The sequence below is a fragment of the Mixophyes fleayi genome, chromosome 10 (assembly GCF_038048845.1).
Source record: "Mixophyes fleayi isolate aMixFle1 chromosome 10, aMixFle1.hap1, whole genome shotgun sequence".
Taxonomy (NCBI): Eukaryota; Metazoa; Chordata; class Amphibia; order Anura; family Limnodynastidae; genus Mixophyes; species Mixophyes fleayi.
Window position 1 is genome coordinate 6330924 of NC_134411.1, and position 27425 is coordinate 6358348.

Consider the following 27425-nt stretch of genomic DNA (forward strand, 5'->3'; position numbering starts at 1 on the left):
TTTCTCCAACATTCACAAACATATGAAATACTTGGTCAGATATAGGGAGAGTGTTCAAAATCAACCAGATTTGCCTGCAATTGGCCATCCACTGTAGTGTGTTACCCCATCCTAGTCAATATGATTGTGTATATACTTGTGTTGCTCACAAATTCAACAAGATTGCAATGCGCCAATCCAATGGCTTTTCAGAGCTCGTCTCACACAAAAACATGACACAACTTGAAAATATTTTCCTGTATTTGGTCTCATTAACAAATTACAAATTTTGGTCAGAAAGAGGTAAAAAAAAAAAAAAAAAAGAAAGTCAAAGTCATTCATAGTTTCCTGGCAAGAAGGCACGGAGTCTTCACTGGAGGGTGGGGCTTTTTAAAAACTGGAGATGTTTTGGTCAACACACAAAAGGTGCATCATTGCATAGCTGAAATGTAAACACTGTCACAATAAAATTCAGATTGTCCATTTCCAGTAAAGTTCCCAAATTATAGCACAATATGTGCATGTAGATGCTCACAGCATCATTATACATCACTTTTAGCTTTAAACAATATGAAAACCATCGTAAGGCAGCATAGTTTAGTTTATATTCACCGTCTTAACAGTAAACTTCTTGAATGTAGTGTTAGGGAAAAAAAAAAGATATATAAAAAATATAGTTTGAGAATTTTTGGCCTCACTAGTTCCAACTGACCACTGGTGCCTAATCTTTGTTCATGATTTGCAAAACATCATCCATGATGGATGGTCCCAAATCCACATGAAGGGAGAGAAGAGAGCCAGCATGAGCAAGAAACCGTTCTTCCCTTTCTTCTGCTGTGTAGCCATTATCCACAGTCACTTGCAGTGGTCTATCCATCTCCTTCACCGGGCTTTTACTCTTCTCTTCCAGGTGGAGCCGGGGTGGTTTTGGTGGAGGGGCCTGCAGAAGGGACAGAGCTTGCGGCTCGCCTATTGCAGGAAGGGAGATTGCATTCTTCAAGACAGGCGATGCCAGTTCGGAATGTGAGGGAGGTGGAGTAGCGTCAGGTGAGGAGGGAGCAGAAGACCCAGGATGCAGCTGAGGAAGGAGGTGGAATTTACCCTGTAGAAAGGAAACGTCCCCAAAAACATCTCCTTCCCCACTGCCAATGTGAATGGTGTGTCTGAAGTCTCCAAGTGGAGGACTTATCATATCGGGTGACAAGACATCTCTCAGCTTTCCTTTTCGTGTTCCTCTCTTTAGGTAGATGGGGGCTTTTGTAGACATCTTTGCAGTCTCTCAATCCTGGGACTCAAGAACTGAGTTTCCAAGTGTCCCTTCACATCTTATCCCAAGCTTCTGCTGCAAGGAGAACAAAGAATCAAACAATTCTGTTTAAACCAAACCGTATCCTTTATAAAAGAGCTCTACAGAAATCATGCGATAAAATAAAATTCAAAGGAAGCCTCCACAAGCATAAATGATTATTACTACGTACTTGAGGCAAATATTTGCACTCCAGGACCTGATCGATGTAGAAACTTCTGCTCTGGTCTTCAATTTATCTATTCACACTATGAAGTCAAGGCTTGGCTGAGCGAGGTGCACCTGAAAGGTTTACAAGAAAAATTACTGTGGCTGAATTGTACTACAAAAGTCAATAATAATTTTACACCAAACTGCATAGACTGATATATTGGTGTCATATACCATCATAATGGTACTTATGTTTTATATATTTGTTTTTTTGTGTGCCATTCCCATGACATATACAATGAACACACAAATAGTTGCAACAACACTGCAGCGTCTGTTTTCGGTTTTACTCAAGCTGCTGATTCAGGGAAAGATTTGGTTAGGATCATTGTCAGGCAGCCAAAAGCAAAGGATTCTGGGAACAGCCTAGAGCTGCTGTCTGTGCATGTTATATTCCAGCAAGTTGGATATTCATCTTGACAACAATTTGTCATTTCCAAGGTTAGAAATGTTCTGCACCCAGAAAAGATGTAGATTAATGGCATTTAATCAGTAACATGTACTCTGCATGCCTCAGACCTTGATTATTTGATAGCTTATTTATACCTGGACAAGTTTTAAAATGCAGCGAGAAAAAGACTATTAAGGGAAAGCAATGCTGAATGGGCCATAGGGTGGCAGAACAAACATCACAGAGCTGTCAAACACATTCCTACTGTAAAATATGAAAGCAATAACTACTGAAGAAAACAAGTTTGAATTGGTCACAACCCATCGCATTTCAGTTAGTTGCAATATGGGAACATAATCAAAGTGCTCGGGTAGGCACTGTAACGATTACACAGAGGAGAAAGTGAGAGGCATCATTACAAGACAAATTATAGTATGGAGAAGGAAAACTCTGTATTGGGCCATCAACAAATCTCTGAAGCTCATGTACAAGGCTGGAATGTATGTATTTTTGCTATTGAACCTTTGTTTCACGTTTTATTTTAATCCATTGCCACACACTATGTTTCTTTATATCCACCTCCCATGGAGAAGAGGCCAATCATTGTTTATCACTTCTATTGCACTCAAAGCCGCTATTTTTTTTCATATATCTTATATTGTGTTCAATTTTGCAGTAATTAAATATGGTGATGAAAGGAGATTAACTCGTACAAAAGAGCTATATTTCTTGTTTGATGAGAGCGCCAGGCGCTGACAGAGCCAAGTTGAGACGTTACCAGTGGAAATGAGCACCTTCTTCAGCCAGGATATTCGGCTGCAGGACGGAGGTAACCCTGGGTTTACATGAGGCACTAAGCCAATAGAATTGTTCCCACCATCCCCAGAAAAATTATATCTCCAAAGGCCAGGAATAAATGAATTAAAAAGACCTCCTTGACCTCTGGCTACCCACTGACAGCTGTCACTTTGCCTTGACTAGACTACGTTCCTTTGAGTTACAGCCCATGGTTATAACAGACAAGAACACAGAACGGAAGGTAATCGTGTAGTGATTACACATGAATCAGCATGCACCCCACCACCCACTGAAATTGGGGAAAAAAAAACGCTAACATGATCATATTGTTAGACTTTTTCTGTAGTGTGTACCCAGCATTACTCACTCATCCCAGTAAACGCTATAAAAAGGTAGATCACCTGCAGTTTATGCAATGCAGTTAGAATTGTGGCATTGCACAATTAAAGAAGGTCGCACTACAAAATGAAATTAGCTTAAAAAACTAAAACACTTGTGTAGCAAAGCGCATAAAAACCTGCAATTTCCATGGCCTTGCCCTAAGGATCGCTATTTTGTTCTATAGTCATCCACTCTAATGGGTAAGCCTTTCATAGTTTTGCTGGTAGATTCCATATCTAACAAAAGCAGTCTCTAAACCCTCATGAAGGATTCCTCTAGAAGAGGAGGAAAATAAACATTTTTTGGGTGGAGATAACCTTTAAGACTACAGCTTTACTGCACTTCAAACAATAGCCGATAATCTAATGTAGAAAAGGCTTTTGTATGTGCTTGTTTATCACTCAGTGATTATCAAAGCCATTCATTGTTTGCAAAACATTGAAAAAACAAGGCTATACTGGGGGAAAACAAAGGTACAAAACATAGTTTCCACAAGAACAGTTCTAAGAAATATATACCCTTTCATCAACATTTTTTGTATACATAACCCATGAAAATATTCTTACACTGCCATGTCATTCTTGTTAAACAAATATTAATAGCTATAATCTATTTCAATTAACAATGTTGAAAAACAAATTTAGGCCGAATTATCCAACAGTGAAAACCATGACAAACTAGCTTTGTTTATGCAAAAAACAAAACAAAAAAAACCTCTAAAGTGCACAAAAAACCCAAATACTTTCTGGAATACATCAAGTTTAAAGTATGTTTCAGAATTCTCTTGAGTAAACAAGTACTGTATTATACCTACATAATATATTTTGATGGCAGTTTAATAAATGAGAAATTCTACATAAAAACAAAAAACAAGAGACCCCATCCTAACTTAAGAGATCCAAGTCAGACCGTGACTCATTCAAGTAATGCATGGTCAGGTCTTCCAGAAGCAATACCAAGTTATTCAAGGAATTTCATAAAGAAGTCAAAGGTGAACTGACCCTCGGGCCTAAGTTTTAGTTTGAAAATACCATTCTTAAGAGAAATCTAAACAATATTGCCACTCTGAAGAAGGCTGTCAACTACACTGCCATTTAACAGATATCTTTAAAGACATAACTAATTAGTTTACATTTTTACATGAAGTTAGCCATATTTAGGGCAGCAAAGAATAAGTACGGGTATAAGAGAGTGTGAACAGCCCATCTACTGGCAGGAGCATGCTCAGTGCGCTCCTGAGAAACATCCTGTGACATCATACTACCAACTTTAACCACATTGATTCAACTGATGGCAAGGGATTATTGTCACATGAATTTCTGGCCATAACAGCAGCTCATTTATTCAATGCCTGAGGCATTTAGGAGAGAGTGAAAGAGGCAGCGTTTTATAGTTAAACAAAAAGACAATTGTTATCAGCACTTGTACTAAACACTACATATCTGCGTGTATCTAATAAAAGAAAACATGAGTTATTTGTTCATAGCTTAATCAAAATATTTATGCCTGCACCTCAGCCTCAAGGGTACCTCATTGTATGCAGGTCCTACACTGACCTATATGCTTCAAACACCATGAAAATGCAGATACAACCAGATGCACTCACCTCAAAAGGTAGAGGCTTCTATCTAGCAAAGCGTTGCTTGTCAGCCACAACCAATAACACCTTAAATAGGCCTGATGTTGTCAATTTGCTAGATACACCCAGATGTACAGTGTTAAGGACAGTTTAGCTTTCCATTTTTTTTCCCCCCAGACAACTGTGTTTATTAATAAGCTTTGCATAGTAACTAAGCTTTTACCCCAGCTGCACTATTAAGGTTAATTCAAATTCCCTGCCACGCCCAATTAGGCTTTCCAACAGGCCTTGAAATCTTTAGACATTCTCTAAAAGCCCTTCTCTTTTTTCAGAGCTTACTTTATCCTTGATACTATTCAAACTAAGACACCTTTCGCAGCTATCCAAATCTCTACTTTAAGCCACACTCGCTCCTCTTGTTTCAGCTGTGCCCTCTTCCACTTAGAATGTAAGCTCTCTAATGAACAGGGTCCTCCATACGTTTTGTTTTCAGGTCTGCATTTATTTTGTCTGCCTTGTATGTCCTTGTTTTATGCATGTCCTGTTTTCCCTACTGTACAGCGCTGCAGAGCACTGTGCCGTCTTACAAATCTATGATAACATCTGTATTACAAAAACACTTTAAATAAATTGGTGGTCTAGTATTTAGTCTCATATTATAGCCGACTAGGTACAATGCAGAATACAGAGACAAAATACTCACACTAGAGAGATAAGCATGTGTGAGACAACCATGCTGATCAAGTCTACCATTAGCCAAGAGACATTTTCCTAGTTTCACATGTGGGATTACCCACGTTATATACTTTTTAAACCATCCTTTGTCCACAATACTACTTTGATGAGCGCCCACCTCTAGTATACCGCCCATTTGTTCCAACTCTGCAGTGTTTTGGTACTTAAGTAAATACTGGCGGATCCAATGTATGGTTAGAAATGATAGCTAGCCCCTGACCTAATGGCCAGAAGTACTTGCTGAACTGAGCAAACCATATGGGCATCCATCTACAAAATTGAGGTTAAAGAGGTGGGGAGGGAGTCAAATTAAAAGTTACTTTTTCATGCACCTGGCAGCCAGCTGCGGACATCAGCATGTCCAACAGTGACTACTTCCTCAGTACAACATACTGGATCAGTGTTCGAGTGATGCAATGCCTCAACTCCCCAGTTGTGAGGATGCATATGAATTGCCATAGAATCCTACCAACCACAGAAGGTGTCATGGGGTATCTGGCACAAAGATGTTGGCAGTAAAACCTTTAAGTTGTGAGGTGGGGCATCCATAGCTCAGACATCTTTTTCCAACACATCCCACAGATGCTCGATCGGATTAAAATCTGGGGAATTTTGGAGGCTAAGGCAACACCTTGAACCATGTCATGTTCCTCAAACCATTCCTGAACAATGTTTACAGTTTAGCAGGGTGCATTATCCTGCTTTAAGAGGCCACTGCCATCAGGAAATACCTTTGACATGAAGGGGTGTACTTGGTCTGCAACAATGTTTAGGTAGGTGGTAAGTGTCAAAGTAACATCCACATGAATGCCAGGACCCAAGGTTTGCCAGCAGAACATTGCACAGAGCATAACACGACCTCCGCTGGCCTGCCTTCTTCCCATATTGCATCTCTGTGCCATCTCTTTCCCAGGTAAAAGGATGCACCTGGCTGTCCCCAGGATGTTAAAGAAAACATGACTGATCAAGTCACCTCCTTCCATTGCTCCATGGTCCAGTTCCGCCCATTCCAGCCATGTTTGGCAGGGGACAGGTCAGCATGGGCACTCTGACCAAGTAAAAGCTTTGTCTTGCATTGTTTGCTTTAGTAATATGACTGTATCCTCAATAAAATGTTATAAACCATTGAAGAGAAATGCTCCTAGAAGCTTATGAACTAGGTTGGAATACTCCATCTTTTGATTTTTTAGGACATACACACTGTGTTATGGGCTATTGTAATTGACAACTAATACAGAGCTGATGAAATACACTAAAGGTGTGGTTATGAGACCAATTAAACCAGTAATTAATTAGTCACTTTCACTGCGATTTGAGAGGCAATAAAAAAAGCTCATAGACTGTCAGAAAGTTTACTGAAAACAGAGCATTGCTTAGACACATTCTATATAAATACAGACACTCCTTGAAGCATGCTACGTTCAATATCTATACATACATATACTTCATTAAAACACAATTATACAGCACTGTGGGCTACATAAAGACGTATTATTAAAAGGTTTTCTCTTTAACAATACATGGTGCCACACCTCTCAAACTTTTAAACAGTATTTAGAGTAACACGTGACAAGATTAATTGTATATTGAAACAGCTCAGGGTGTGGAATGACCTTGTACAATCTGTTAGCCAATACCTTACAGACTGTAGGCACAGAATCGGATATAATGAATATGACAAAAAATGCAGTATTATAGGGGGAACTAATGTGACCCTGGTCATGTAGTGATTGGGTACACAGCCAGTACACCAGGCATCTAATAACTTAATACAGTTTAAATATTAATTTGATCTGTAGTACACTATTAATTTACTGGAGTTTTACATCCGATAAAAAAGTAAGTAAGAATATATATATATATATATATATATATATATATATATATATATATATATATATAACGTGGTGTAAGTAGTTATTTAGACGTACACTGACCTATGACGCACACTAGTGGTGGGGAGACAGTGAAGTGCTCGGTCCAGATTTTGCTCCAGGAAGATGTGGACGTGGTTGGGAGTGGCCAGTGCTTCCGGTTCAGTCGCTAAGTAACCCGCATCAGGTTGTAGAGAAGACGTGAAATAGGAGACACAGCAGAGCTTCCTCCCGCGGCCAGCGCACAGCCGCGACTGAGCGGGGAGTGACATGACCACAGCCTCCTAACACAACGCAGAGCAGCCAGCCAATCAGTGCGCTCACACAATCGTGGGCGGTGTAATAAGAGAAGACGGCGACTGTGCCAACCAATCAGACAAGTTTTTTTTCGTTGATGCTTTATTTATAAAACACAATATAAACAAAGACCCGGTCTCAGTACATTTACATGACATATTACTAGTTGTTTATAACGCACAGAGAGCAGCCCATCCCCTGCTCCCCTTGTATAGAGTACTACACCATAGTACATTGATGACCTAGTGAGAGAACCACACCAGGAACACATATTCCCCAGTTCAGAGTGTCACCTCACTAGTATGGGAAGGATGGGGGATTGACAGAGCACCTGGAGCACTTTACAGCTTCTCCTCTGACTATATTCCAATTATTATTATTATTATTATATGAATCTGTCCAGCACTGTCCACTTCATGCTATTTAAATACCACACATAAGATTGTGACTCTCCAAAGCATTCTCTGCCTGCAGATACCCATTTTTTATTGTTAAATTTTGACTACTTGAGCAGATATGCATGGAGACTTCCTTTCCTCTGTGTCTGTGTTTTCCTTCTTGACCAAAAAGCGAGCATATGTTCCTCCTACCATTCCCTTTGTTAGACGGCCAGGATTAATGCAGACACAGCCCAAGATGTCCTATGGAAAATGGTAACAAGCATTTTGTAAGTTAGGAAACAATATATAGTATAACAACATCCTAATGATAAAAAAAAACCAAACACATGAAAATAGGCACTGTCTACAAACAAGGTACATAAAAGTTAAGTGAATTTCCAAAAAAAACAAGCAAACTGGATGTCACTGTATGTGCACAATCCCGTTGATAGTGAGAGAAACGGAAATTGTCTATCATCTAAATAATGCAACCTTATATTAAAGCAATAAAAAGCAAAAGTATTTATCATATGTACACAGCTTTTTTTTGTGCTTGTTTCAGAAGTCTAGGACAACTAACAGTAGCAGCAGTGACAAACATCATGTGGCAGATATGATTTTACCTCCATTTTCAAGCAAATACAATATTAATACAAAATACAATATTTACCTGTTTCCCCAGTTCACAAGCACTTAAAATAATGCCACTGGGCATTGTAATGTGCTGTTTAATAAAAAGAGGAAGGGGGGTGCTTTACAAGAGTTCCTAAAGAATTACTCTATGGGGCCAATTTAATTCATCCGTGTTATTCTAGAAATAATGCAGCCTGCGCACTATTACTGTTAGTATGATAAAAGTGTGCAGTATTACCATTAGCACGGTAATTTTAACGCCGATTTTTGCTCGCACCTCTCGGGGCCGCAAGTAAAAATCTGGGTTAAGATTACCGTATTAAAGGTAATAGTCTAATGTGGCGTTAATTCTAGACTAACGTGGCCGCGTTGAATCTGCCCCTATGTATTCCATCTCAGACGCTATGCAGCCCCCAGGATGAGGAATATTATCTCCCAATCAATCAAATCACATACACAAGCTAATCTCAAGAGTTATACTAGTAGGATTCTGATAAACTGAATACAATGCTATTGTATAATCAATTGCCTGTCAAGTGTATGTTTAGCTATTCATTGTGACTTTCTCAGTCAGCTCCCTATTCAACACACAGGTAGTGGACAATTAAAATGGAAATACCTGAGTAAATGCGGGACACCATGCACACTGAAAGCAGAGGCTTCCAAGCAGACATGGCTCATGTATTAACTAAGCAAACATCCTGGCATGGTCAGGGTAATGTATATAAATCCTGGACTGCCCTGGTTGCCTATAATTATAGTAGCTTGTCTCTAACTATTAAGAGTCCTGGTGGTTTCCCTAATGGGAAGGAAATATTTTCTTGTCATTCTTTAAGAGGGCATGGTCAATGCTTATACTATACTAAGTGATCATCTTCACCCCACGTTAGAGCATTTCTTACCTGACAAGAGGGTGTCTGCAAAGATAACCATGCCCCCACCCAGAGATATTATCCATAGGTCATGGATAATTATTCTAAACCCAACAAGCATTTATGGGATATTCTGGAATGACACCTGAGAAAGTGTTATGAGAAAGTGTTATCCAATACTGCTCAGTTATTAGTTGAGCGACTTTTTTGTGGAAGAATGGTGTTGCATCCCTCTGAAACAATTCCAGATATCAGTAGACAATACCATGGAGAATATAGGCTGCACTGGTTGCATAGGATGGTTCAAAGCCTTATTGAGTGAGTTACTTTATATTGGCGGTACCATTTTCTTCCCCAGTACCTGTAGCTACTTAAAGGTTTAAAGCTACACGCTTATAGTTTCTGATAAAGGCACATTAAATAGCCAAATGTACATTACGAAAGTAGGCAGACAGTTTATGCACTAATGATTTTCTTTCTATTGCACTCAGCAGTTTAATTCACTGTAGTAATTTTGTTTTCTGCTAATGAAGTCAAAGTGCTAGATTTACTAAGCTGCGGGTTTGAAAAAGTGGCGATGTTGCCCATAGCAACCAATCAGATTTTAGCTGTCATTTTGTGAAATGCACTAAATAAATGAAAGCTAGAATCTGATTGGTTGCTATAGGCAACATCCCCACTTTTTCAAACCCGCAGCTTAGTAAATCTAGCCCAAAGAGTTTGTTTGCTATAACCGCTACAGGTAGGTGGTCTGGAACAGTGGTACATAGCCTATTTTTCTTTTTCTTTAGCTAGAACCCCAAGTGCCAGTGCTCTATTGTTCTAGCAGCCCAAAAACTGTGACCGTATACAAAAAGGTTTGTCTTTAGCATTTTGAGCCTACAAAAATAGAAACACAAATCTGGGTTGTCTAGAAAGCACGGAGAGGGAATACATACCAGCTTATAGTTTCCTCACACCTGTAACAGGATACACAAACAGGTGGGGCCAGACTAAATTACAGAGCAACCTATTGTCTGCACACAGTGGAGGCAGCCATTTTTGAGCTGAACAAATATTCACGAGCAGCATACCAAGTCAATAGGAATTATTGACATCACAGGGACACTTGGAAGGCTTGAAGGTGTTTATTTCCCATCACTTTTCAAGTAAATAAAGAAATTAAAAAATGCCTTTTTTCCAGCCAGTAGAAGATATGTATTGCAGTAAAGAAGGGTTCTCAGACCTAAACAGGAAAATGTAATACTAATCCCTTACTAATGTATCGTTTCTTGGAAAAGGAAAGAGATTGGTTGACAGCTGTTTTTAATATAACAGTTATCATAATTCATCAATTATGCAGAAGCACAAGACAACAAAACAAGCATTAAATTTACCTTGATGAAAAATCGGAGTTCTGAGGGCACAATGAAGACATCTGGTGTAACTGGCATCATTGCGTAGTTATAGTGTGCTTCGTAATCAATATTTAACTCCTCACTTGCTGGATACAAAGGATAGTAACTGGAAAATAGAAAGCCATTAGTAGCATGGTTGGGAGGCAGCCAATCAGCAGACACTACCAGCAAACATCTCCAACACAAAAGGTGCCACCGACATTGAATATGGGAAAGTGCTCCAATATGTTCAGACAGTGGGAAGAAAACGATCCTTTGCCAAGATTGAGAACATGTTTTTATCTGCATAAGGTTGTAATAGAGCTTCTGCTCTCTTAGATAAGCAATAAAACATATACACATGTTCATGTGAAGAGAAGGCTGACAAACCATGAATAGGACTATACAGCAAGACCAAAAAGTAGATCCATATATTTTTTCTAATATCATTTGACCAATACAGAAATTACACATTTGTACAGAAAAGCTTCTGTACAGTTCACTACAACAAACAGCAGCAAAAAGGGTCAATTTGAAGCTCCCCCATTTTTTTTTATGTCTTTCCAAATAAGACCTTATCCTATATATGTGTGCTCAAAATTCCTCCCCAGCTTCATCTGCACCACTCGTCGTTCCAAACTGCAGACAGAAATACTTTACTTTCTTATTAGACATTTGTTTAGAGTGGTGGAAAGGAGAAGCAAGCAGAAGAGAACCAGAGGACCTCTCATCACTGCCTGCTGTGTGTACACAAACTCTCTCCCAAATATGGAACATAACCAAACACAATATTTTTACATTCATTTTCCTGCACACAAGACAATGAAAGAAAAGCAAAACAAAAAGTGTGAGGCTAGAGTGCATCTCACTTTGCTCCATTTTACAGTCACATAGCCACTCATTTCCCAAACTCTCATGTCACAATTTCACACGTGCAGGAATTTCCTCACCTCCGCTGAGTCAGGATATGTTTGAGGATCCGGCTGAATCGATCAGGAGCACCTGATGAACCACTGTGGTTATCAAAATTATAAGCAAAAATGTTAAAAATATAGAGAACGCTTCTCCTCGCCCCCTACAGGCTTAGAAGTATACCTATTTTCATAGTATTAAGTTGTCTAAGTGACTCAAAAAAGTTGCTTGCTGCACACTGCCATAAATTTTATGTAGGACACAATAATAACAAGACTAGTACTAAACAGACAAAGTGTGAAGAAGGCCCAGCTTACACAATTATAAATCTACAGGGAAACAGAACTTTGACACAAATGAACACATACATATTGGTGCCGTTTTGTGAATGGCCTTGTTATAGAAGTACTTACATTGGATTACCTAAAGTACAGGCACCCAGAAGACATTTTGCAAGTTAAATTTAGTTTAGCTGCTGTATTCAAAATAGATTGTAGGGGTGAGTCTGGTTAGTGGAATACTATAAACAAGGGAACTGCAATATTCCATGCAGGAGATTTAAAACTACATGAACTAAAGATTTTGCACTGTCTTGTGTGAAGTATGCACATATTCAGGAGAGGTTTCTAAAGGTGTGTGCAATAGGTATTTGCTACAGATCAAATTGGATGTGGGGAACAAACGATCGTTAAGAATAAACCCTATTCTGAAGCTTGCTGCCTAGGTGTGATTCTCATTTCATGTGATGTCGATAAAAATACAGATGTCCGTTATGTAGCTTCTGTTGACTGGTGGAAAGATTATCAGCTCAGTTTTTAAAAGATTGATGTGGTGGGAAGACATAAAGATAGACAGACATTACATGCAATTTGTCATTTCAACATAGATTGTTAAAATCACAAAAAAACTATAAGGATGGCTTGGAGCATCCCTATTTTGCTGCCTCAGAAGCCCATCTGGATATTACCCAATAATCCAAAAAAAAAAAAAAAAAAACGTTTGAAACAGAATTATCTCACAACTATAGGCTCTACATAGTGAGAAAACATTCAAAAAATGTAATTCTATATATATATATATATATATATATATATATATATATATATATATATATATATATATATATATATATATATATATATATATATATATATTTATTGGATGTACGATGTACTAAAAACCTAATTTTTCTTATAAATATAATCAGATGTTTCACAAATTCTTTGTACTTTTACATGAATAAATTCTGTGTATTGAAGACTGTCTACTTATATTCAGTTCATCTAATTGTCTCCATTCAATGTCCCCATCAGAATTTTTTCATTCAGTATCTATATTCATAGGATTGGAACATGTGAAAAAAAGGGAAAACAAAAATCCCATAGTGCATTATATTTCACTCCAATTTATTTAATAACATTGTTAAAAACATATATTGTTTTAAAGATTTCTATATGTTTTTAACAATATGTTATTAAATAAGATGACGTGAAAGAATGCACTATGGGATTTTTGTTTTCCCTTTTTTTCACATGTTCCAATCCTATGAATATAGATACTGAATGAAAAAATTCTGATGGGGACATTGAATGGAGACAATTTGATGAACTGAATATAAGTAGACAGTCTTCAATACACAGATTTTTGTTTTCCCTTTTTTTTTTTCCACATGTTCCAATCCTGACAATCCAATCCAACATCTGATTATATTTATAAGAACAATTAAGTCTTTAGTATATCATACATTATATACATACCGAATGACATTTTTTGAATGTTTTCTCACTGTGTAGCGCCTATAGGTGTGTGATCATTCTTTGTTTCAAACACCAATTGTTAAATATCTGGATACTGAAATCCAAAAGCAGCTTATTACTTTTCCAAAAGTGGTATAGTTATAAATGGGTAAAGGCCCTAGGATTGAGCTTTATAATACTCCAACTGATAGAGGAATGAGCAGGATCCAGAGAAACCAACACTGAAGGACCAATTTGATAAGTATGATGAGAACCAGGATAAGAAAGTGTCCTGAAGACTTTAGTATTTGGAGAAAGAGGGTAGATTATCACAAATGAAGATGAACACTCACAGAAAAGAGGGTGTAAGAAATTAATTGAGCAGATTGTTACTCAGGGAAGAGAATACTATTTAAATAATAATAATAAATAAATAAAAAAATTGCAATTGGGAAGGCAATGATGGTAGTCAGAGGGGATGGTGTAGGAGGAGTGAGATTTAAACGTATTAAAGAGGTATTAAAGAGGTGTTTGGGGTTAGATGCTTGTGCAGAGATGAAATACTGGAAGTGTATATATGGTTGGCAGTGTTAGCTAACACTTCTACCAAAATGTTGTGATCAGAGAAGTAGACAAAGCCATGAAAGGCACAAAAGTAGCTAATGCCGTTTTAGTTTGCCGAAGAGGTTTTGAAGACAGTGCCTTCCTTTAGTGTGCCATGGCAGAGATCATGGTCAATGCTTAGCAAAAGTAGCTGCAGACCCTTTATCAAGGACTGTTATGGGGTGATTGAGATGTGATATTGCTAAATCAAGACTGGATAATGCAGAAATTGTGGAAAGGAGAGTTGTTGCAGAGGTGGAAAGTTGCTGAAAATGAATAGAATAGAACAGAGATTCTTGTGGGTATGAGTAGGCTTTGCCGAGCTAAGAGTACCAAAAGGTTAAAATGGTTGAGAAGAGCTTCAGGTGCTACGGTGATGGCCTTAGTCTGGGTACACACTACAGTGTTGTCAGACGATTATCAGGCCAATCAAATGATAAACAACCGTTCGGCCCGATATCTCATTAGTATGTACACTGCAATGATGGACTATTATCTTTCCAAGCACATCATATTATTTCATTTGATTTTTAACTGGACTAAAAATCACGTTCAACGATGGAACAATGTAATTCCAATTCTGCAGTGTGAATGCACTCACGACCGGCAGCATCCAAAGATCTCTATGGAATGAGCAAAGTCACAATCTTTTCAGCCAATGGTTATGACAGATGAAGAGAATAGATCAGAAGGTAAATCATGTAAAATGTGTTTAGTGTGTACATGTGAATCGACATGCTGATCAGAGCCGGATTTACCACTAGGCAACCTAGGCAATTGCCTAGGGCCCAGCGGTCCCCAGAGGGCCCTCCCAGGGCCGGCAGTGAGACCAACCTTTAAAAATGGGCCGCTACTTATGGGCCAGTGCTATGTGCTTGCCCCCCCTGGGCTAAAGTCTGCCAGCCAGCCCCTGAATAGGGGTATATGTTATGCTAAAAACTATAGTGCTATGGATTTTTTCAGGGAGAGGGCCCCAAACCAGTATCTTGCCTAGGGCTCCATGAGGTCTAAATCTGGCTCTGATGCGGATGATTCCCCCCCCCCCCCCATTTTAACAGTTGGTAAAATTGTTAAGGATATCGCATCGGGAGAAGTTTTGTGTGTACTCAGCCTTAGAGCGGGAAAGAGGTGTTCGAGAAATCAAACAGTGAGCAAAGCCTGGAGAAAACTGGATCAAGGCAGTGGCCATCACGATAACCCTGAGATAGGTTAAGAGGAGGTTGGAGTGAGTAACATAAAAGTGAAAGAAGGAGAGTGTAGGTCATTAGTTGGGGTTTTGAAATTACTAATGATGATGGTGGGAAAGTCAGTGGATAAGAAATTAGGGATCAAGGTAGAGAACTCGTCAAGGAACTGTCAGGCTGATTCTGGGGAATAATAGATCACAGCTAAGAGTAAGAGTTAAAAATCTGGATATTATGTAATTAAAAAGACGGAATGTGAGTGAAAAAAGTGGAATCTTATGGATTGCTTTTATCAACAGTGTTCCCTGTTCATATCAATCACATTTTTGTCATTTACGCAAAGTGGTATCACAATGGCAGCCACCTGTCAGCAAAATATGGTCATAAAATAGCCATTTATCACATTCAGATGTATGAATAAAAGACTGTGGCAAGTAATTTTTGTTTCAGTTCCACGTTAAGCTAAACGATCATGTAATAACAGATAGTGTCCACTTGATTTGACACATTACAAAACTAAAGCTACACTGTAGGTTTGAAAGAAGAAAAGTGAATTTGGAAGCTTGTGATTGTTTAACAAACCAGTTTCTGATAATTACAGAAAGTGCCTTTAATGACCCAAAAGCAGACAGCAAGCAACTATAATCAAATTAAATCTACCTAACAATACTATGGGCGTAAAGGTTTAGCAGGTATTATGCAAAACTGGGATAGTCAGTGATATGCAAATCAAATCCAACAGATATATGCAAAAGAATTGGGACAGTACATCCAGCACCAATGTAGTCAAATTATCATTCCCCAAATACTAATATATATTTCTTTATGCCACAACACCTTCCCCTCCCCCAGTATTAGATATCAACGTTATCTATTCTACAGTAGTTACATAGTTCTAGCATTACAGTTATAGTTATCTATTGCTAACAAAACCCAGGTGTAATTGGAGCTGTACCTGCTGATTTCTTCTGCACCCATGTGAAAGAGCAGGTCTGTGGATGTGAATCCCACGGCAACACCATTGACAGACAAGGTACAGGGATCCGCAATAAAGTGCACTCTCTGGAAAAGGGGGGGGGGGGGTGTTTATTAGATTTTTTTACTTCTAACTAAAACAAATATGCAACAAAAACAGCATATATAACAAAACACAATGCTAGAGAGAGAGGAACTTCATCAATTTACACTGTTATAATGTGGCCAAACTTTGCAGAAATAAGCTAACCTCAAACGTCTTTAACACAAATACAATATCCTTTTCAACCTACTTTGCTTAGTTTGTGGTTTACTGTTAGATAGTCAGACGAAGAAAAGAAAAGAAAAAAAAAAAAGAATTCACGTTTCCGTATGAGTCAGCTACATGTTATTGCAGGCGAGTTTGGTGTCTTCCGAGATCAGACCAAAATTTATTTTACAAACCTGAGACTCATGATACACATATGACAGACAGCCTGGATCAAACAGAATGAGCAGTCACCACAGTCAACTACCCCAGTTGGTATCCGATAGATGTTAATCGTTTTCGGCAGTCTGTTTGGACCCATGAACATAGGTCTAAAACTGCCTTATCAGTCGTTAAAATCCCTGTGTGTATGGACACTTGTAGAGTACATGGAGACCTAAAGAAATTGCACCATGTATGGGCTCCTTCATGCAAATGTGCTCCATAGAATCTTTTAAACATTTGCTTTCATTAATATAACTAGCACTAGACTCAGTAACAATAATATGTGTTTGGCTGCAATGGTTTACAGCACATATGTGGTCATTGTACACACAATACGACTTCAAGTATGTAAGCATTGTTATACCCAGACATACGTATTAGGATAATCATAATTTTGATGGATGGAGCTTGCTACAAATTAGGTTAATAATTTAAGTATCTAAGAAACTACCTTCTTATCTTCTTTGGATGGCTCATAGCAGCTGAATGGAGGCTGAGGATAGACAGGGTCATGGTGAACATCTCTGACAGAGGGAACGAAGACCAGATGGGACCCAGATCTGGAGAACAATATGAATAAGTAAGGAGGCAGGGAGTTTATGAAGCTAAAGACAAGAGGCAACAAACAAACGGTTGGCTGTATTGTGTTTGTGTATGTTTCACCCTATTCCCAGCTATGTTATGATGCAGACACATACTGCAATATTGTTAATTAACCAGTCATTTAGGTTATTTTAATTAGTCTCAAGTCATAGTATAAATGGCCCCTAAACAACCACCAATCTTGGTTGATCAAGACTAATGGCAAAAATGATTGGACAATGATCTGACAGTGTCTGCAGTCATCCTCCAATCCCACTAACAGAGCCTCATAGGATCCAGGTGTTCAGCTTGAGCACTGAAGTGTCACATTCAACTTTGTCTACATGTCAGTGGCCAAGCTGAATATAGGGGCTTCCCAATCTGCCCATGTGTGGACCCATTTTCTGTCTAAAATAAGCATATAGTCTAGAAAAGGAGGAGGGGAGAATTGCTTGTAAAAACATCAATAAAATGTACTATAAATCAATTATTGCATGATGTATTACTATTGTGCATTACTCTTCATTGTAACAGAAGAAAGTATGTGCTGTTGTACTGTTTAAAAACAAAACAAAAACCAAGCTGTATCGTCTTTTCAAGGCAGTGATACTACCAAGAAGATAGGACACCACATTTCTCACTCTCCTGCATATAGCCATTGTAGCTATATATAATTATATTAAGTCACTGATAGTCGAGGCAGTATTCACAATCCATGGGCATTCTGCAGACAGGGTGCAATCAGACAACCCAACAGTCTCTACACTAAACTTCACTTCAACTGTCCCTGCTCTATAAAGGATTTATTATGACAAAATTTGCATCGCACCAATGTCTCCTTTAGCGCTGTACAAACATAAATATGTGTTGTCATGCATGTGATTTACAGTCCTTGTAGACCTCAAAAAGTTCCATTATGTACAAAATTAATGTTTTGACAGTGCTCTTATTTACACAAAAACCAGTTTCACTTACGGACGTGTCCCTTCAATGATCATTTTCAGACAAGATTTAAACACCTCTTCAAATGTTATGGTCAGCTGCAATTTCTGAAAAATAAAGTGAAATAAGGAGGGTTTGACGGAGCAGCACGGACAAACTTAATTGTCTCTGTACCGATCTGCAAATCTAGTGACAAGTCCTCACAAGTTATGAAAGTTAATTTATTTCAGCATTCAAAGGAATCTCCATACAGCTTTTCTAAAACTCAATTCTCAATTATGTATGTTGTTTTACAGGGTGTTCTCCTCAAACATTTATTTGGGAATGTGACATATTCAGTTATCTAAAAATAAACAATTGCTATGGCCGTTTGTATTCACGTGATGACTTGTGCCAACAAACAAGGTACCTTTACACGCATGTAGCCAAAAGTGAAAGATTCTAAATCAGGCCTGTCCCACCTGCGGCCCTCCAGCTGTTGTGAAACTACAAGCCCCAGCATGCTTTAGACAACCAGTTGATAGCTGGGAGGGCATGCTGGGACTTGTAGTTTCACAACATCTGGAGGGCCGCAGGTTGGACAGGCCTGTTCTAAATGATTTTGAGGAGGTCAGAATCAACTACCTTTTTGGGCCCATAGATATGCTGCAATTTGTGGACAATTAGGGGAATTCAATTAGCCTTGGTGTGCCTCTGGACTGGTCGGGGGCGAAGGCTCTCTGCGACATATCATCATCATTTATTTATATAGCGCCAGCAAATTTCGTAGCACTTTACAATTGGTAACAAACATTAATAAAACAATACTGGGCAATACATACAGAGAGGTAATAACATTGTGGATTTCTCCTCACACCACCATCCACAATGTGGAGGTACCGTAGTACCTTGAAATGTGCGCAGTTACGATGTTCGGCAGCGCATCACATACAATTGAATATTCCCCCTTAGGGTCTTAAAATCCCAACTGGCCTACAGTACCAAAGTGTAGAGCAATCCAAGTCCATGGGCATGGAAGAACAATGGCAGTACTCCACTAGATAACAATGGCGTTAAATGTCAAGCATGGTATAGCTGCAATTTATGTAATGGGAATACTCATAAAATGCGTGTTTATTATTTGTTGTAAAACAAACCCTGTATTTTAGGTTTATTTCACCTGCAGACCGTGTTTGACAGCCAGCTCAAACCCGCACTGTGGTACAAACAACAGGTCATTAAGATATGAATATTGTTTTTTTTATTATTCACAAAATGAATATTATAATATTAATAATAATTTACCTCAATCTGCTCATGTTTTGCATCCAGAAAGGGACCAAGCTGAAAAGCACAGAGGTGACGTAAGACATCATAAAAATGAATATAAATGCTTATGATATTAGTCATCTATGTCTATGATCTAACCAGAATGCAGACATCTGGACGGTCTCTATTAATAACATCCACCAGGTCCTTTAGGGCATCGTAAGTGATGGTGTCAGATGTGGTGAATGGGCCGCAGGCAGCGATTATCATCTGCTGTGAACATTCTACAGGAAAAAAAAAAAAAGGAAAAAGAAGAAAAGATACAAAAGTTGATTGTGTGTAAAAAAACACAAAACATAACTCACACCATAAAATACAAGACATCTCTTGCATGTAACATCTTTTAATCCCAATTTGCAAACCTCATGTCCTCCATAAATAAAAAGCAGATTTCTACTACTCAACACCAGCAGAAAAAACTACATCTCTTTCTATTTCGGGATGATTTAGGAATGTGGACATCCCCTTCAAGTTTACATTAGGCAAGTACGCAGCATGGCACCTTTCATGCAGAAAAGGGTTTTTTTTTTTTTGTGCATAATGACTTGTCTACACATTTATTTGACGCTACTGAGAAATATGGTACATTTTCCCCTTCATAGCATTTTATTTTCCATAAATAATTCCTGTGAAACAAAGTAGACAAAGCCACCTATATGTTTATGGAGTTTTATTCAAGAACTAAAACGCAACATTCTGACAAACCTTGTATAGAACATATGTAAGCAAGTAACTGCTATCCACTCCATAAAAGTTATTTAATTCTACAATGGCAAGACAACTTAAAATCATCATCAGCTATTTATATAGCGCTGTACAGAGAACTCACTCACATCAGTCCCTGCCCCATTGGAGCTTACAGTCTAAATTCCCTAACATGCACACATAGACAGAGACTAGGGTCAAATTTATAGTAGCCAATTAACCTACTAATATGTTTTTGGAATGTGGGAGGAAACCCACGCAAACACGGGGAGAACATACAAACTCCATACAGATAAGGCCATGGTCATAATTCGAACTCATGAACCCAGTGCTGTGAGGCAGAAGTGCTAACCACTGCCACCGAGCTGCACATAAATGGACCCTTTGTTTAGCCCTGCATTAAGGCGACTTAAAACTGGATCTCTATTTAAGCTGTAATAGAAAATAGATTAATTATACAACACACAAAATTGTGCTTTTACATGTCATTACTGAACATATTGAAGAAACATTCAGTTTACTCGAAAAAAATAAAAATAAATATATAAACCTTTACACAAAGAGCAAGGACATCAGCCAAACATTTCTTTGTTGATCAGTCATACATATCGGCTTGTTTTAGGACAGATCTTGGGAAAATTGTTCCCTTCTGGTTACAAAACAAATTTAATGTGGGTTCAAAGTTAGAAATTTGGTTTGACCCATTCCAAAACCCAAACATTTTTCTGTATTAGCCATTTGGTTTTTCAATTTCTTGTACGATTAGGAATAATGCCCTAATGCAGTATTACCGAGCCTTAAAGTTTTAGGACATGGTGATGACCCAACGTTTTTCTGGCAATATACTGGTACAGTCCAAAAGACATTGTTTTCTCATTGATTGCAAGCTGCCTGGCTTTTAGGAACGCAAAATAACTCCAATCCAAAATATTATCACTTCCAGGTTTCATAGTTGAGGTAAGGTTCTTTGGGGAAACTGAAGTGCTGCATTACAATACAACAAGGTATCTCGTTAATGGAGAAGTCCCACTCTTGTCTCATCTGTCTGAAGAGCATTTCTAGGTTATCCATGTCATCTTTAGCAACTTCTGAGATAAGCGTCTTCTTGGATAAAAGTAGTTTCTTCTTTGGTATCCCTTCCATGTACACAACTCTTGTTCAGCAATTACTTATGGTTGACACATGACCACTAACAATAGATAATGCAAGAAGTCTTTGCGGAACACTAGCCATTGCCACTGCATTCCCTAATCCATAAATAGGAATGTAATACCCCATTCATACTGCACCAAAATCCCGGGTTTTTGCCGGGGCGAGCTCAAACGACCCGGGTCTTGGTGCAGTATGAATGGTACAAGTCAAAAATCCCAGGTCTAAAAACCCGGGTCTTCAACCCGGGATTTATCGAGGGGTAATTCCCGGGTCGGACCCGGGTTGCCTGCACTATGAATGGTGCAACCCGGGTTTTTCAACCCAGGTTGCACAGAAAACAAGCTGATTGGCTGTCTGCCTTTCTCTGGAGGATGATGTCATCGGTGGGAGCCCGTGGAAGATTCGAGAAGGAGTTTAGGAGAAATGGTGGATGGTGGAGTGCAGATCAAGCTGAAGCAGAATCGGAGTTTGTTGGAGAAAATTGCTTTTATTTCACTGAAAAAGTGTATTAACAGCAATTATGACACACTCAATGACATCACCATTTTTCAGCCAATGAAAACTGCTCTGGTGATGACTCCCACAAATTGCCAGGGCACAGACTTGTGCAGTATGAATGGGGTCAACCCAGGAAATTCCCGGGTCCGAGGTGCAGTATGAATGGTGTTTCTGAGCTGGGACGCTCCCAGCCCCGGCAAAAACCCGGGATATTGCCAGGGCAGCAGTATGAGAGCGGTATAAGAAGTTTTTTTTTTTTTTTTTAATAAAAACCTACATAAACTTAGTTATAAAAGATGTAATCATCATCGGTCACCAACCATTTTAAGCAGTGATGGGCGACAGGCAGCCCGTATACATGCATACCTCACCTACAGCCCTCAGCTACTTCCTGCTGTATAGCTTGTAACACTTCTTTAAAAAGCCTGCTGATATGTTATTACAGGCAGGTGTCTCTTTGATAACATTATTTTAAATTTATTAATTACTGAGTTTAAGGATTGAGGCTGAGATCGATGTCAAAACAAGTGAAAACGGAAAACACAACTGCCCGATTGGGAGTTAGCTTAATGACAGCGAAGTTTCATGAAATTGGTACAGAAGACCGATTCTGTGGACATGAAGAAAGATATAACGAGATAGCTAGTAACTATAGTATAAAAAGGGAAATTTAAGAAACAAAAAAACCCCTCAGAACAAGCAAAGTCACTGCAGCAGATCATTGTCTGTATTTTACAATAAGTTACTTTAGTGTGGGTGACAGAAGAATGACGTTCCATTCTGAGGTCTGGTGCAACACCTAGAGATTGAAAATTAGTTTACAGTTTGAGATTAATTTAATTTAGATTGAGTGTTAATGAAGAACTTATTTTCGCAGATGCACTTAACACATGGTAAAACATTGTTCTGGGTTGTTCATGTGAATGATGAATGGACATAGACTGAAAGCAGATATAAGACCAATTGTTTAATTTAGTCTGCTCATCATATTACCTATTAATGATTTATACCTATTGTTTAAAGCATCCGCTATGCTTTCACTTAAATAAGATTTGTAACATTTCTTCTAAGCTAACCTGCCCACAAGTTTGAAACGGTTCCTTTATTTTAGAGCACAGCTTATTCTATATATAAAACCTCACCCCAGAACATGGTTTAGTGGCTTAATAATTTGGAGCATCCACCAAAGATCTTGTTTTAAGGCTTACTGTAAATGAATGTAGATCTTCCATCTCATTCACCAAGTTAAGCAGCTAACAGCAACTAATTTTAAACGAAACATTCTTGGTAGCTGGTTCTGGAAGCCATCCTCAATGTCGCTCTCCCACACCATGTGTTGCACTCCAAGCCACAAGCAGCAGCCAGCCAGTCACAATTATCAGGAAGCTGGTTGTTACCTGCAGCTCTGCAGCTGCCTCTATAAACTCTGCGACGTATATCTGCTGGCAGTCAGCCCATTCATGCTGTACCTCAGGGCATTTTATAGTCTGGAGTAAACTATGTGATAGGCTTGGCACCCAAACTCACAGTGAATAGTGAAAACTACCGCTCGATGATTCAACAACCGTTAGCAATATTATATACTACATACATATACACACAGGCATATACTCAGGTATAAAAAAAAAAAAAAAAAAATAAAAAATATTATTTACTGCCAGATAATGATATAAAGCCAACACTTTTTAATAATACGTCATAAAAACAGCATAACAAAGTTATTTATCCGAGAATACTTTTTGCTGGTTTTACGAAGGAACAATTTATAGAGGTGCAAGTGTCAGACGCTGCATGTGCCCATATGAATGCACCTCATTGCGGGCGCACGCAGTGCAAATTTTTGTAATTTACGCTTTGCACGCAGGCATACGTCCAACTCCGCATTAACCCAGTTTGTACAATGGGGTCGATTTGATGGTTATGGCACATTTGTGTAGATTGCATCATCTGAAGAGCAAATCATTAGAGGTTAGCTTTCATTTTCTTAGCTGCAATAGAAAAATACTACTTTGTCCATATATAATATTGAAAACTAATACTTTTGGGCTCCTGTACCAAATAAAATGTTTGTACCATGTACTGCTTTAATATATTTTTTGGGAGCCGTTCCCAAAAGGCTCCAGTCTCTCCAATTTAGCTAAAAACACACACTTCCTGCAGCAGAGGCTGTCTGCAGACATTTAGCAGGTCTTGCACCTATTGTTAGTTTCTCAGATTTATGTTCTGTAAGACTTTAGGCAGATTAGCCACTTTGTATGGGGAGTAGACTGTACTGTAGTGCAAATTGTCTCACACCTTATAATGACTGTAGGAGACATGAGTGTGGGTGCAAGCAGTCTTATCTCTATGGTCATGTTCTAACATTTAAAAAAAAGACCTTGAAGAAACAAACAGTGTATGCATGTGTGCTTTTCTTTAACCACCAAATGGAAATCTATTTTTTTTCTAACCACGTAACATGATTTGTACACAATTCAGAGCAGTTGGAGTTGTGTTAAAAAAAACAAACCAACAAAATAGTATTAACTTCACATAATTAGTTAACTAGCTAGCCACATTTGGCAGCGAGATATAATATATCTATATATTCCCTAGTGAAGTTGCCATTTTTTTTTAAAATTTATATATATATATATATATATATATATATATATATATATATATATATATATATATATATATATATATATATATATATACATATACACATACATACATACATACATACACACATATACATATACACACATACATTGCAACCTACCTCTCTAATCTGAAGGAGCTTCCTTAAGCTAGGTACACACTGAAAAATTTTCTGACCGACGTGTTATCTACAACGACTTTTCCTTTGACCAACACTCCAATCGCTCAGACGATTAATGCGTACACACTAGTCATGATTTTAAATGAACTAACGAAAGACCGACCGTCTGGGAAACGATTTTTCACCGCAATATTATTGTGAGCCAAGGTTAGAAATTTGTACTCACATAGACTAAGTAATGATATCCCCAAGAAATTTAAATAAGGGGCAGAGTATGTTCAGTAGTAACCAACCCAAACCTCATTAAAAAAAGCAAAGGAAACACGTTTATTTTACTTCATACATTCGCTAGCACATATACATTGTACGTTCACTCTCAACGGCAAAAGAAAAAAAAAAATTCTATGTCTATAGGAAACACAAATGTATGTTATATACAAAAATGTAGTTAATTATGCAGGCAGACAAATGTAATACACATATTTAATCTTTTTATTAATGTGTATTGAGTGTACAATCAAGTGACACATAGCTATAATTAAGAAGGCAGACATAAGCAATACACATATAAATAAAACTTTGTTATAAGACTACACTGACAAAGGTTTACAATTAAACTTGCAGACATATACTATACACATTAATGCAATAGACACCTGCTATTGTTGCCAGAAGCACCCAATGACAAAATGAGTGACGTGAGACCACCACACCAAGTGGGACTGGTACAGGCATCAGATATTAACATACACCACCCCCCACCCCCCCAAAGGAGCCACAGTTCAAGGAACTATCAGCCCTTGGTCGTGGATCGATCAGAAAATTATACACACTACATAATCATTAGGTGGATTGGTCCGAAAATATTAAACAGTACGGCCAATCAAATAAGCCGACAATCAACACTTTGGCACGGGTTTTGACCATCGTGTCATTATACAGACTAACCCGACCGAACGATCATATGTCGGCTGATTTGCCCGATTATTGGTCGAAAACGCTTCAGCGGGTACCCAGCCATACACCAGAACTGCTTAGCAAACGTAATTAAATTGCAATTACTGTGAAGGTGCAGAGATGTGTGAGAGATTATATTATAAAGTGGAGGGCAGAATTTATAGAAAAATTATAAAAGCCCAAAACACAATTTTCACACAAATTTATTTGCTCTAAATACAAATTAAAAAGTTCATCAGTGCAATAAGGGAGGTTAAAATGAGGAAGTAATTAGTGCTTTGACCTGACTGCACCTTTGTACTTCAGCAAGGGGAAAATCACATTTCCAAGACAAAATGGGCAACAAAAACAAAACAAAACACTGAGGTAATTGTCTTCCCACATTGGAGGCTTTGCATAACAGCATCAAATATATCATGGGATTTTGTGCTGAAATCTGATACCTTTCCCCACTCAGCTACTTGTGCCTGCACGTTTGTTTACCATGTATCTAATAGTTAAGCAAATGTGGTTTTATTTAAAATGAAAGAAATCTTGCAGTTCAAAGACCTCCACTAGAGATTACATATTCACTAATCATGACAAAAGTTTGGTGGGCACATACTGTAAAGTGTTAAAGTCACAAAGATGAATTTGTGCCAATGAAATACTTATGTAGAGAAGTATTCTCCATGGATGAGGGAGGTAGCACTGCCGTTTAATAGGTTACTAGTGAGACCTCAAGTATTGTGTATTCCTTGAGGCCCAAAAAGGCATTAAGAACATAAATAATTTAGACAAGAGATACTATAATGGTGTAGGTGGTCATCACACAGCCAACAATAGCACAAAGGCTACGTTCAACTGCCTCACAAGTGTTTGGTCATGGTTAGGTTGTGGACAGACACAATGAACGGTCATTTCACGCATGATTCGGTCAAGGTCTGCAGCAGATTGCTTATTGTAGACTGCTCCTGGGCAGGTGAACTGCTTAGGCTCATCACATGTATGTCTTCCCAGGTAAGAATGGGAATCCAAGCTTTTTCAAACCCCACAGTGCCAGCTCATAAGCAGGAGTGCCGAGAGGAAAATCCAGTAATTCTGCCAAACTAGATGTAATAGCCAAAAGGGAAATGGTATCCAAACATTCGTGCAGGACATGGTAAGGTCCAGCTTCATGAATTATTCTTATAGCTACACTGGATCTCATTGGGTCAGATCTATTGCAAGTGTATGAGGATATGTTGAAGGGCGAGGGAGGGGATGATGATAATGATGAGAATTAAAGGACATTGTGAATTACAAAATACATCATATACTAGCCCAAATTATGGACCTTTCCCCCCTCTCTAAAACAGAATTTGTTACGTTTCGGTCTCTCTCCCTCTAATTTCCTCAGAGAAAACGTCTACCTCAACTGTTTGCTGACGACAGGTGCACGTTATTATGGTCGCGATGTGCAGACCATGATGGTAAGCCATGCAGCATGGTGAAGAAGCCAATCATCAATTCTTCAAATGGTTGCGTCCTGCATAGTAATGAGAGCTGTGCTAATTGCAGACTGCTGCAATAGCGATCAGTGCTAAAACCTGTTTAGCCATGTTTCTTAATGCTAAACTTATAGTATGAATAGACACCTTCAAAGTGAGGACCACAAATTCAGAACTCTTACATTTTTGCTTCTAATAGATTGGAACGGTCAATGTGTTATCAGAGTGAAGTTTTTGCTCTTGGGTGCCCCTAGAGTATATACACGAGAACAGCATTCATACATCTCTTACTTTGTCATGTTTAGTCCTTAAAAGTCTGTTCTGAGCATACTATTTTCCTTTGTAAAATCACATT

The 27425-nt window shown here is 38.4% G+C and overlaps 2 protein-coding genes across 2 annotated transcripts in view; both read right to left on the bottom strand.

The window, feature by feature from the left end:
* Positions 1–222: 222 nt before the first annotated feature.
* CDC42EP2 (CDC42 effector protein 2) lies at positions 223–7528 on the bottom strand. Its single transcript, XM_075187746.1, has 3 exons — positions 7317–7528; positions 1458–1567; positions 223–1321 (listed from the first exon to the last, which is right to left on the bottom strand). The coding sequence occupies exon 3, from the start codon at positions 1244–1246 to the stop codon at positions 701–703; it is 546 nt and encodes a 181-aa protein (XP_075043847.1). The 5' UTR covers positions 1247–1321; positions 1458–1567; positions 7317–7528; the 3' UTR covers positions 223–700.
* Positions 7529–7628: 100 nt separating this feature from the next.
* The window catches only part of POLA2 (DNA polymerase alpha 2, accessory subunit), a 40499-nt gene continuing 20702 nt past the window's right edge, over positions 7629–27425 (bottom strand). The window contains exons 11-18 of the mRNA XM_075187745.1: positions 19625–19749; positions 19502–19540; positions 18251–18324; positions 17145–17253; positions 16202–16308; positions 11762–11824; positions 10812–10938; positions 7629–8191 (exon numbers count right to left, since the gene is read on the bottom strand). Of these exons, the coding sequence (XP_075043846.1) occupies positions 8042–8191; positions 10812–10938; positions 11762–11824; positions 16202–16308; positions 17145–17253; positions 18251–18324; positions 19502–19540; positions 19625–19749 (794 nt within the window). The 3' untranslated portion in view covers positions 7629–8041. The remainder of the gene's footprint in view (positions 8192–10811; positions 10939–11761; positions 11825–16201; positions 16309–17144; positions 17254–18250; positions 18325–19501; positions 19541–19624; positions 19750–27425) is intronic.